The sequence below is a fragment of the Osmerus eperlanus genome, chromosome 19 (genome assembly GCF_963692335.1).
Source record: "Osmerus eperlanus chromosome 19, fOsmEpe2.1, whole genome shotgun sequence".
Taxonomy (NCBI): Eukaryota; Metazoa; Chordata; class Actinopteri; order Osmeriformes; family Osmeridae; genus Osmerus; species Osmerus eperlanus.
Window position 1 is genome coordinate 846,949 of NC_085036.1, and position 12,298 is coordinate 859,246.

A 12,298-nucleotide genomic window follows, 5' to 3' on the forward strand; every position below is an offset into this window, starting at 1 on the left:
TAATCCAGTTTTTTTTTTACAAAGTAATGCATTTATCCAAGAATAAAACAACATGCAGGACTTCCACACAATGTTTCCTCAGTGCCTCTTGTCTCGCTCCTCAGGGATGCAAAGAACATGGCGCGAGATGTCCAAAACGCATTCCACGAAATAGTGCAGGAGGAAGGAGGCCTGACGCACACCCAGGCAGTGGCCTACATCAAGAAGTTAATGACAAAGGGTCGCTACTCTCAGGATGTATGGAGCTAAACACTAACCAGCAAATTAAACTAACTACACCTCCAAATCCACTTCACTGACCTATGTCAGATAGTGGAGGATTAACTGGATAACAGTTAAAGCCTTTGGAGTGGGAGTTTACAGATACTTTCACATAGGTACTACATCAAAAAGATCTCTGTATCCTTCTATGGTGAAATTGGAACCAGAAGGTTTTGGAATGGGATATGATGTTATCAGGAAGCTTGAGTTCCTTTTGGATAACCTGACATTTGACTTTGATAACAAAAATGGCTCAAGTGATGCTGGGAAAGCACGTTAAAACAGGTTACTGCTGTGTTTCCAGTTACTCTAATATGAACAGTTACCCTGTATCAAAAGCAGTCGCTGTGTTGTCTCCTTATAGGACATAGAATTATCCTCAGTTTGAAGTAGTCCTGAAAAGTTCTGCAGGCTGTATTGGTTTGGACATGAAATATAGCCTTTAGACGTGCTAATCATGTTGTGAAAATACTCCTCCCCACTGCCAATTTTGTTTGATATAGCAATTTTATAGTTATAGTATAATTTGATGGTAAAATAAATGTAAAAATACTTTAGACTAACTTTCCATACCACAAATGGCCATTTAGCAGAATCTTCCATTATCCCATGCTAATGTTTGCACAGCTACTACACAATTAACTAGAAATATAATTAACATTTTAGTTTTCAGTTACAGTAGATTAACCAATTACTCAGATTAAATATCTGGCAAACGTTGATGGACAGTTGGCTAAATGAAATACATAGTGTTTAAAAATACAAGTCTGTTAACTCATTTAAATGTGGAATACAAAGTCTATACATTGTTTTGCACCACAAGGTTACTGTACATACATAACACCAGAACAGTTCTGGTGCAGTGTTAAATTGGCATATTGGGATGTTGTAAGTTACTGTAATGCACATTTCAGTTGGAGTATGGATTTGTTTGAATTATCCATAGGTCTAATTATGCCACTGTTTTACTAGTAGAATTACCATTATATTTTGCCCGACCCACAGAGTTATCCACTTTGTGCTGCTGACACTACTGTGCATGATCATTGAGGTATTTTAGAAGTATGTTTGCAACATAATTTCATACATTAACAGTCATTATTGTATTTTACTTCTGGGATTTTTAATTTAATCATTATTCTTGAGGGTTGGCTGCATAGAAGACGTGTTGAATATATATTCAATTTTGAGGTTTTTGTTGAATGTGTGGAATCAAGTTGAGTTTCTCCAATGTTGTTACATCCTATTTCTTTAGTCTTTCATTTCCTAGACTAATCATCAATGGAACATAAAAAAACACAGATGTACTGTACTGCTAAACCATCATAGAATGGCAAGAGTTGCAAATGTCTAGCAAGAAATTGGTCTTTTTAGATTGTGGTTTGCTTTGATTTGCTGATAACAGATTCAGTTTGTTACATTAATCTGTGTTATACAACTTGACCCAGTTTTATATGCAAAAGTAGTAGTTTGTAAATAAACAACTTGAAAAGCATGATAAAAAAAAAAAGATATATATATTAAACAGAGATTGTGGATCCGATATTACGTTTTTGTCTTTTATATTATGCCTTCATATTGGCCATTGCCACCAATGCAGTACATAGAATCTACTTCTAGTTATTTTTTTCTACACCAGCGCAGTGCAAACCACTGTTTCACACACTGTTTTGGGAAACATCTGAAAACAGTTCTTGCGTATTTAATATAAATAATGATATGAGAGTTGTACAAACAAAGAAAAATCACACATTACAAATCCAGTCTTTGAGGGGTTTCTAGCCTTAAACCTAGAATGCCTGAAAACCCATTTTGTCTACACTCATTACCTCCACATACAGCATCAAAATAAGAAATATCAATCAACTACAATTTAGCCCTGAGTCTACCTAGCCCGAAAAGCCCACAGGTGCCACTGGGTCAATCATCACAGACGTTGGTGCTAAATCACTTTCTGGAAAAAGTGAAAAGGTATCTGGATGAGGTAGATAACCAACAGGCTGACCTGAGTGCATATTCATTGGGCTAACATGAGAATGTTGAGAACAGGAATCCCTGCCACCGTGACTATTCCTGTCAACAAAACCATGTTCGTGACTATGTCCATGCACTTGGCTATGGTTATGACTGCAGCCATGCCCGTGGCAATGCTCGTGACTGTGTCCGTTATTAAACCCAAAGTTATATGCCAGGGCATATCCGTGGCTGTGTCCATGTGGGGCTGAGTGTGGAATAGGACTATATTGAGTGTACGAGGAGTGTGGCCAGCCTTCATACATCTTTGGTGTGGCCTCTGTAGCCTGGAGGCTTGAGAGAGTGGAGACTGGAGCATAGGCTTGGACTGGATAGGACCCTGGGGTTGGGGTGATTCTGCAATTTATGATAAAGTTAGAAAGAATTAGTGTGCAAGATGGTTGTATTGCCTTTTGTGAAGTTGTACAGTGTATTATGATCAATAAGCAAAATAGTCCTCCTATTCAGGAGGGTATGTCAGGGTACAATGTTACACATTGGTACTCTTTGAATAACACCAGGACCAATTCTTCCTTGCAATACAGGTGTCTCAGAAATGCATTCCTAGTCTTTAAAGGCCTAATCGAACCAAAACCCATTTCTGAAATACTGACCGAGGATGAACAACCTTCTTCTTCTCTTCCACAGATGCTGGGATGTACAGGACGCCAATGTTCCTCAGCAGTCTGAAAGGCATCTTCTTGTCAAGGATTGACGCCCTAGCTTCAGACATGTCCAACATAGAGAACCAGCCTTTGCCATCTGTTTAACAACCGCAGGTTAAGGAGGTAAGGCCTATGTGTATTGGATAGTAAGTATTATTCATATGTCCTAGAAGACAGACATAAACAGTACTGATTTACTTACTGGAAAGTTTGGATACAAGTCATTACACATGCAATTCAAAGTAAAATTTCCAAAGATCTTGAGGAAATGGGGTAAGGATACAGATCCACCCTGTTGCAATGGCAACAATGTTACAGAGGAACACAGTGTGTGGGACCAGTAGTGATATGATCATCAGAAACAGCCATGGCAGAGCCAACGTGGGCACCCTGACCCCAAATAGGAAGGCCTTGGTCATATGGGATTGCATTGTAGTCACACTGAGTAAGGCTAGAGAAATAGGGACCAACCCTTCCACCTGGTCTTGAAAGGATGTATCCAAAACAATGAGTTGTAGTGTAGTGTACAACACCCCGGTGATGGTAGAGAGTAGTAGAAATAGGAAGATAAAGTGGACAGTCCCCAAACTCTTTTCAATGTTACTGCCTAGGGGCACCACAACCCCTACACTGAGGAGTAGTTGAATCATGGTCTTGTGGTGGAAGGAGTATGTAAGCAGCTTGTGTACTGTAAATGGAAGGTATAGCATCGTTAACACATGTCTGGTAGGGGTAAAGTACAGATTGACAAAGTATAGGCTATACACACACAAAATGTAAACGATGAGACATACGTTTGACTTTACGTTTAAAGACACAACTGGGTTGTTAGTAGGCTACTGCCATGGTATGACTGAAGACATTTATGTTTTACTACCATATATTAAGTGAAGCTGCCTTACCATGCCCATTGACAAAAGCACTAGTCCCAAGACTGAATACATCCTGTGCTAAACTGAAATGTGAGATCACGATAAATAATGCGCAGGATACGATGATCACAGTCACAATCCCACTAGTGAGGCTGATCTGTGGCATAAAATTCTTAAACCTATGGATGACATCTTTGAAAACAATTCTGGAGATCATTTTTAAATTAAATCATCAATTTTAATCCCCTTGTTGTGCCTACTTCCCAAGATAGCGGCTTAATCAGTCGTGACTCTCCTAGCTAGCTGGCTAACATGTCACACTTCCTGGACTCGAAGCAAAGTGAGTGCTGATTGGTCAGTTGTCAAAAGGGACGTATCAATACAGCTCAACACAGTCGGATTAATTTGGCTAATTATTAGTTCGAACACATAGTTAACACGTTCATGTAAGTTTAAGAATGTTTTGTTATTTACGAGACAATCCCGTTTGAAATTTCCCCCGGGCTTAGTAAATACATTTGCAACTGCTTTAAGGCAGAGGCGGAGCCAGACGTTGAGGAATAACGCCTGGGACCGACTAGGCGGTCTAACGGGCGCACTCGCTCAAATTATAGTGATGTGTCGTTCGTAAACGATTCGTTCATTTTGAACGAATCCTTACAAGGACTCGGGCGTAACGAGTCCTCTCAAAGAATGATTCGTTCATTTTCTCGTGGCCGCGCATCGGGACTCTTGCATAGGCTCGTCCAAATCATTCGTTCATTTCCCGACTCGGTCTTCGGGTACGAGTATTTGGATCATTTTTCACGTGACCTGCATAGGCTCTGTAGTGGTAGCTAGAGGAAACGAACGATTTTTTTTTTTGAATTGCAGACATTTATTACACACCTTATGGATACAAAAATGCACCAGAGACACTCCATATACAAATGCATATGTTTTTGCCCATATGACAGCATAATGTTCAACCACACTCAACAACACAAAACTAATTATAAAGGACAAATAAAACCATACAATTGCAAATCAACACTGTTAAGTCTTTGTTTCAATAATGTTAGAAACTCAGGAATGATATGATGTTCGGGCAGGCAGGACAACCACGTGTGAAAACGGTTTAAGAAACGCGTCACTGGCTCACAGTCGAGGCTCTAAAATAGTAATAGAAAAAGAGTTGACTGACGACGGGGAGACGACGGGGAAATACAATTGACTTGAATTTCTTTATCCCTTGGATATCTTCAAGCACTGCTCACAGCCCCATGGTATGGAACGCCGACAGGGTCAAATGTACTCGTAATTTAAACGCGTATTTTTGATTGGACACCCGTTTAGGAAGCGCCTGCAGCTGTTTCATAAGCGGCTGCAGCCGTAAATGTGCAGGCGAAAGTTAAATAAACGCCACATGCAAATCACTGCCCACAATTTCCCTAGCTCCTCCTGCAGTTATCTGGGCTAGTGTGATTTGATTCTTCCCTGTATTTTCAAGTACCAGCTCCTCCCCACTGTAGAAGCGGAAGATTTCAAAACAAGTTTAGCCCAGCACACAGAAGTTTGAAGGATGAGAAGATGGCAAGAAGGAACTTCCTAAGACAGTGTAAGCAGACACTAAATGACTGCACTCAGCTTTTGCTGTCGGATAACCCTGGACACGACGACCTTCAGTCCATGTTGACAAAGGTACAGTTTTTTCGAAATCATTATTTGTGACTTAATCGTAATCTTCACTGGCTAGCTAGGCTAACAGGGGTTTAACTTGGTCACTCGCTGTGCGGATAGCTTTTGTTTGTTTGTTTTTTAGCAATGGATTGCTACTGTGATACTTCTGCATTGCTAGCTAGCCAGTCACTGACTAGTCTAGACTGTTGGATAAAGACTAGCTATTTGCGTTTCGTTTTTATCCGTGAAAGCTGCCATGTTAAGGCTGGACAGTCCATATCCAACTATCTGTCCCCTAGTTATGTAGCTAGCTAAACGAGTTGGCCTCAACCCCCAACCATCTGCTATCCTCAGTAGTCAGTACAGTAGGCTCCAGTGCTGCACATTCTTGACATTCATTTTTTGTTGTTACCTAAAGTCGATTAGTCTAGCTAGCTGGTATTTTGAGGCAAAACCACTGCTGAAGGCAAGCAAGCTCAACCTTCAACCTGAGCGACTATTTGTTCACGTTCTTATGAGATATGGTCGATAAATTATTACTGGTTTAGATACAACAACAAAAAATACTAGCCTTGTCTACTTTAACACCATTGTCTTCTTTCAGGCTGGAAACAATGCAGCGAAGCCTAGAGTGGGCAAAGGGGTACGCTCTTAAATGTTGCTTCAGCAGACGGCCTGATAGCTGAAGTGTCCGAGCTCATGCAGGAGAGTCGCACCCATGGTCGGCATGCACAACCAGGTGGGAACCATTTCAGTGGGGGTGGGTGCTCACAGCTCAGATAGTCCTTTGAGTTGTTTCACACATCGTTCACTTGCTGCCCATTGCATTTTCCCTTGTGCAGTATTTTTTACTGCCCTAATTCATTTGTTGTTAAATTGCAGTGGTATTTAACAGTGCATGCCTAGAGCTTGTGCAAGTTACAGTCTCTTAAATGTTGTAAGCACAGCATTGTATTATTGTTGCAGCCAGTTCCGGTTACCAGGCTCCATTGACTTGGAGTGGAGCTAGAGGTGCTCCTCATTATCACATCACCGGAGAGCAACTGAGGGGTCTGATGACAGATGGCAGATATTCTTCACGTGTTCCATTCTACACTCAAACCACATCTAAGGTCAGTTGTGCTTGTGGTTGAATGCTATGAAATGCAAAGCTTTTAAATGCATGGTTTCCACAATTTTGGCATGAATGGATTGTCAATAATCAAGTACTCTAGTGATACATTGTCTCATCTGGGCATTGTCAATCTTTCTGTCTTGTCAGGCACTTTGCATTAACCTGAAGGCAGCTGCCTTCCCATCAATGTTGCAGAGGCTGCACAGAAGGTACAGTGTTGCTGCTCTGAATTCTTTATAGCACATCGATGGAAACTACAGACTGAAGGTAGATGCTCGCTCACTCACTCACTTTCTTGGTATATCTTGGTTATTTAAACTGTAGGTTGTAACATCTCAAATGCTATCAGGTAGCTCACTTGTTTATCAATTAGAGCAAGAACTGACATGGATATGTGGATAAGAATAGTTTTATGATGTTGCTGCTACTTTGGTTATTGATACAGTAGTAGCACCTTGAAATATTCATGCTTATAGTGACAAAGTCCAATGTTATGTTTTTTGTGATTTCAGGTGGAGGATAGTCATCCATGGTGGCATTGATGGTTACAGCTGCCTTGTGTTTCTCCACGCTTCCAGCAACAAGTGCAGCATTACTAAATGCTGAGGCCACACAGTCCATCCAGGCTTAGAACAGGTGATTGCCACCTATTGAATTGGATAACCATGGACCGGAACAGATAATCAATATTTTCCTGCAGTAGTGAATGTAGGTTACGGCTCGACATTAAATTATAACGAGAAGAAGAAGAAGTGAATGTAGCTTGTTTCATAACAACATAGGTTGATGGAGTGATATGGAGGGGTGATTGTCATTGTTTGTTTACTAATTGTTAAAAATAAACAATGTATATCTTGAATCTGCCCTGAGAGTCGTCCTTGTGTCTTGCCTCTCTAACATTACACATTTGTGGTTGAGGGACTGCAAAAGCCATAGCAAATAGAATAGAATATAACTTCACTTTTACAGAACTTTGTGGTGTCAGACACATACAAAATGTAGTATGCACACAGGTATGTGCAGTATTTACAGGTATATGAAAGATGATCTGATCCACCGACATGTGTTCAATGTTTTGAGTCATGTCCAATACAAAACAGTTCATCCTAGCATGCCCATCCACACCAAAGGAAGCCTCCTCATGCAGCCCATCCATCCACCATAGATGTTCACCACCAGCAGCAGAAGAGAAGGATAGCGGTGGATCCTCTGCAGCCCCATCCATTCCACATCACACAAATAAAGTATAACAGATTAGAGTTGAATTTATATTTCCTCAGGTAACTTTGATATTTATGTATAATAGAGCATAGAATAAAATAATGAAATGAATCAGAATACGTATATTGCAGTATTTTGACCGGGGAGAAGACAGAACCCTGTGTGTGTGTTAGGAATTAAATTATCTGCAGTATGAATCAAGGATTTACACGTTTAGTATAGTATTCCCAACAGATGTGGTTACATTCTGTTAAAGGCACTAGAGATATTCCACAAACACAAGCCTAGCCTTTTAGTTTTTCCAGATGGGAATGTAAATGATGCAGCAATGTAAGGGCAGCATCGTCTAGACTTCTACTCTTCATGGAAGCAAACTGGAGTTGATCTGCCAGGTTCTGGACTGTCTCTTGTAGTTGCAAAAGTATCAGACATTCAAAAGACATCTTCATCACCATTGATGTAAGAGCTACAGGTCAAACATCATCACATATGCTGACAAAGCCTCCACTGCCTCATCAAGTGTGTTGTCAAAAAACACTGACCAGTCTGTGTTATCAAAAGCAGTCCCTGAGATATATGATTGTCTTTACCTAACAATGAGCTAATTGCAGTTACATACAACTGTTAACAACAAAGTTGAAGACAGAAAGTACTATTTGTGGGGAATACTGCTTTGGTCGCACTCTTTTTGGTCTTTTGGTGGTCGCGAAAATCTAGAAATCCTAGAAATGCGGTGCTGAAACTTCAGCTTCAAAATGTTGCTCTCAAGAGTGGTTGATGGGGTGGAGGGAATGATGAAGAGTTGGATGGAGCGATGCAGGTGTATTTGGTGGAGGGGTGGATGGATGTGATACTGCGATTGTTATTGTTTATTATTGTATATATATTTTAAATATATCCATATCTGAATAATCACATTTCCCAGAGTTTTCCTTGTTTCTTGCCTCTCAAACCCTTCAAATATCTTGTTGCGATCTAGTGACACTGCTTTGTTGAGATCTAGTGACACTGCCTTTCGTCATCCAATTCGCTTAATAGAGTGAAACTGCCTTTCGTCATCCAATTCGCTGTCAGGTAAAACTAGGGTCCTAGAACTGCGGTCCTGAAACTGCAGCCTCCGGTACTGCAGGCACATACTATTGATAATTCTTGATAACCACAGAAACATTACATAATATAGGCTTAGACCCTGCATTTCTATCACACAGTATATATATATATATATATATACATACAATTAAGTGTCATACATCTGCCTCTGACTGCATTTTTCTGCTGATTTGTTTTTTTTTAACAAAATTTCACGGCATTTCAGAAAACATCCAAACTATTTGTGGGATTGAATCAATAGAGGAATAACTTGGTGTTAAAAGTATCAGACTAGATCAAGAGGTTTTATACTCAAATCTCATTACTTTGAATGCAAGCATCTGCCAAAAACCTACAAGAAAAAGACAACATAAAATACAAATTTATCATCCTTTATTACAAACAAAGAATTTCACAAGAGAATGTTATCAGAAGGTGTAAATTACAAATATATCTCCAAAAACAGATGGTCCTACTCTCCACTGCTCTCTTTTATTGCTGCCAGCAGGGGAGAGTTCAGGCATAAAAAGAGAAGCCAAGTTTCATTATTGATACATCTTTCCAAGGTTATTGATTTACAGTGTACCGTTGCTCATTCATTCATTTCAATTACATACAATTAGCACAAACTGTGGACGAGGCCTCTGAGGAACTCTCCGTGTTGGGTTCAGTCCGATAAGTGGACCTTGGAGGAGAAGGATGCCTTGGTGGACCACAAAAGTCTACTTGAAAAGCAGGCTCAGGGATGCTTTTGAGCAGTGAGTTTTTATACATGTGAGGATTAAACGAACTGTGATTATCACATCATTTTAACCTCATCACTCACAACTCAGCAGGACATAAGTTCTCAGTATCTAGCATCTCTACTAGATGTATTCAATCAGTAACTACTTTCAATGACAGTATGGTGTTCACTGTATTAAGGTTTGCTTTTAAATGTGATGTTTTTTTGAATGATCTTTTGCAAAAATCCTGAGCCGCCCCGTCCTGAACGGCCCCGTCCTGAACCGTGAAGTGTTAGGTAGCATTTGTTGTGCAAGGCAAGTCCTAATGAAAATCTGCAGAGGGGACTGGTGCCTCTCAGTCCTTAAACCATGGTGGTTCCACTGGTTGCAGAAGTCTGCCATGTCTCTGTTGATTCAAGGCAGATACACATAATGTCTATCCTCCACCTGAAATCACAAAAAACATAACATTGGACTGTCAATATAAGCATGTATATTTCAAGGTGCTACTACTGTATCAATAACCAAAGTAGCAGCAACATCATAAAACTATTCTTTTCCACATATCCATGTCAGTTCTTGCTCTAATTGATAAACAAGTGAGCTACCTGATAGCATTTGAGATGTTACAACCTACAGTTTCAATAACCAAGATATACCAAGAAAGTGAGTGAGTGAGCGAGCATCTACCTTCAGTCTGTAGTTTCCATCGATGTGTTATAAAGAATTCAGAGCAGCAACACTGTACCTTCTGTGCAGCCTCTGCAACATTGATGGGAAGGCAGCTGCCTTCAGGTTAATGCAAAGTGCCTGACAAGACAGAAAGATTGACAATGCCCAGATGAGACAATGTATCACTAGAGTACTTGATTATTGACAACCCATTCATGCCAAAATTGTGGAAACCATGCATTTAAAAGCTTTGCATTTCATAGCATTCAACCCCAAGCACAACTGACCTTAGATGTGGTTTGAGTGTAGAATGGAACATGTGGAGAATATCTGCCATCTATCATCAGACCCCTCAGTTGCTCTCCGGTGATGTGATAATGAGGAGCACCTCTAGCTCCACTCCAAGTCAATGGAGCCTGGTAACCGGAACTGGCTGCAACAATAATACAATGCTGTGCTTACAACATTTAAGAGACTGTAACTTGCACAAGCTCTAGGCATGCACTGTTAAATACCACTGCAATTTAACAACAAATGAATTAGGGCAGTAAAAAATACTGCACAAGGGAAAATGCAATGGGCAGCAAGTGAACGATGTGTGAAACAACTCAAAGGACTATCTGAGCTGTGAGCACCCACCCCCACTGAAATGGTTCCCACCTGGTTGTGCATGCCGACCATGGGTGCGACTCTCCTGCATGAGCTCGGACACTTCAGCTATCAGGCCGTCTGCTGAAGCAACATTTAAGAGTGTACCCCTTTGCCCACTCTAGGCTTCGCTGCATTGTTTCCAGCCTGAAAGAACACAATGGTGTTAAAGTAGACAAGGCTAGTATTTTTTGTTGTTGTATCTAAACCAGTAATAATTTATCGACCATATCTCATAAGAACGTGAACAAATAGTCGCCTAGGTTGAAGGTTGAGCTTGCTTGCCTTCAGCAGTGGTTTTGCCTCAAAATACCAGCTAGCTAGACTAATCGACTTTAGGTAACAACAAAAAACTAGAGAGGGTACAATTTCTGGGGAAATTGTAGGGTGTGCTTGCTTGCGTCGGTTGGACAGGGGTCCGTTTTTTAATGACATTTTTACAACTGATATTTCTGTATTTTATATAAAAATGCATACTTATTATTTATAAAGATTACATAGATTTAAAAGCATTTTTTTTGCTGCTCATTTACAACTGAAAATACGAGTGAAGTGTAGAATGAAATAGATGTCTTCTCATTTCCCCTGCAAGAGGCAGCCTCATCGTTGAATCAAAACGAATAAATTTGGCAGACCGGTGTACAAATTGACCTAATCTCTAAGACTTAAACGTCCTTTTAAGTTTTCCCTTCTCGTGATATTTTCAGGCATTTAGCCTACTCATATTGCATTCATTCATGAATAAAGAACCCCCTTTGAAGATTATTCTACGACGTTACCGGCAGTAGAAGATGGAATCGCGATTCAAACAGTACCATCTGCTAACTGAAAATATGCCCCCAAAAACGTAAATAAGCTTGACATTTATTTAGTGGAAAATCGCTCATTCATAAAAAGCTCACTGGTAGCAATCATTGTCAGTAACAACGCAAAATGCGATATAGCCCTGTGTGGAGAAGCTGCCCCGGTAAATTGTACTACTACGGTACAGTACTAGACTACTGCTGTGTTCGTCTCGGTAGCGATTGCGTTGGTTGAATTGGATTTAACGTTCCGTTGTACGGTTTAGGCTGAAATTAATTATTTTCATGAACAGATTGACAAAGTTTAGGCTGTGGCAATGAAGTTCAGGTTAGTAGTTAGATAGACTTTTGATTTAAGTAAGGGGAGTGCCGAACATGTTCTGTCGCCGTTTGACTTCCTACAGCTGTGTAGATGTTTTTGTAGTGTCTCGCGTAGGCTACAGCGTTGCAGTGATACACTGGATTGAAACCACAGGTAATGATAATTTCACTCACAAATCGTTTACTTGTAATCTAATGTCATAATAAATCCTACAACGAAAATGTATATGTGAGG

The 12,298-nt window shown here is 40.2% G+C and overlaps 2 protein-coding genes and 2 long non-coding RNA genes across 7 annotated transcripts in view; 2 read left to right on the top strand and 2 right to left on the bottom strand.

The window, feature by feature from the left end:
• The window catches only part of LOC134039572 (NADPH--cytochrome P450 reductase-like), a 29,123-nt gene extending 27,319 nt beyond the window's left edge, over positions 1-1,804 (top strand). For all 4 annotated transcript variants that reach the window (XM_062485523.1, XM_062485525.1, XM_062485526.1 and 1 more), the window contains one exon: positions 105-1,804. In XM_062485523.1, coding sequence (XP_062341507.1) covers positions 105-249 — 145 coding nt within the window. In that variant the 3' untranslated portion in view covers positions 250-1,804. The remainder of the gene's footprint in view (positions 1-104) is intronic.
• Positions 1,805-1,947: 143 nt separating this feature from the next.
• rhbdd2 (rhomboid domain containing 2) lies at positions 1,948-4,153 on the bottom strand. Its single transcript, XM_062485532.1, has 4 exons — positions 3,842-4,153; positions 3,223-3,627; positions 2,889-3,036; positions 1,948-2,631 (listed from the first exon to the last, which is right to left on the bottom strand). The coding sequence occupies exons 1-4, from the start codon at positions 4,026-4,028 to the stop codon at positions 2,151-2,153; spliced, it is 1,221 nt and encodes a 406-aa protein (XP_062341516.1). The 5' UTR covers positions 4,029-4,153; the 3' UTR covers positions 1,948-2,150.
• Positions 4,154-5,142: 989 nt separating this feature from the next.
• Positions 5,143-6,576, top strand: LOC134040109 (uncharacterized). The gene is made up of 3 exons (XR_009932849.1): positions 5,143-5,491; positions 6,075-6,209; positions 6,437-6,576. It is a non-coding gene; the product is annotated as an uncharacterized LOC134040109 (long non-coding RNA).
• A 3,123-nt stretch (positions 6,577-9,699) lies between these two features.
• On the bottom strand, positions 9,700-11,033 carry LOC134039583 (uncharacterized). The gene is made up of 4 exons (XR_009932794.1): positions 10,931-11,033; positions 10,579-10,724; positions 10,310-10,429; positions 9,700-10,066 (listed from the first exon to the last, which is right to left on the bottom strand). It is a non-coding gene; the product is annotated as an uncharacterized LOC134039583 (long non-coding RNA).
• Positions 11,034-12,298: the final 1,265 nt, after the last annotated feature.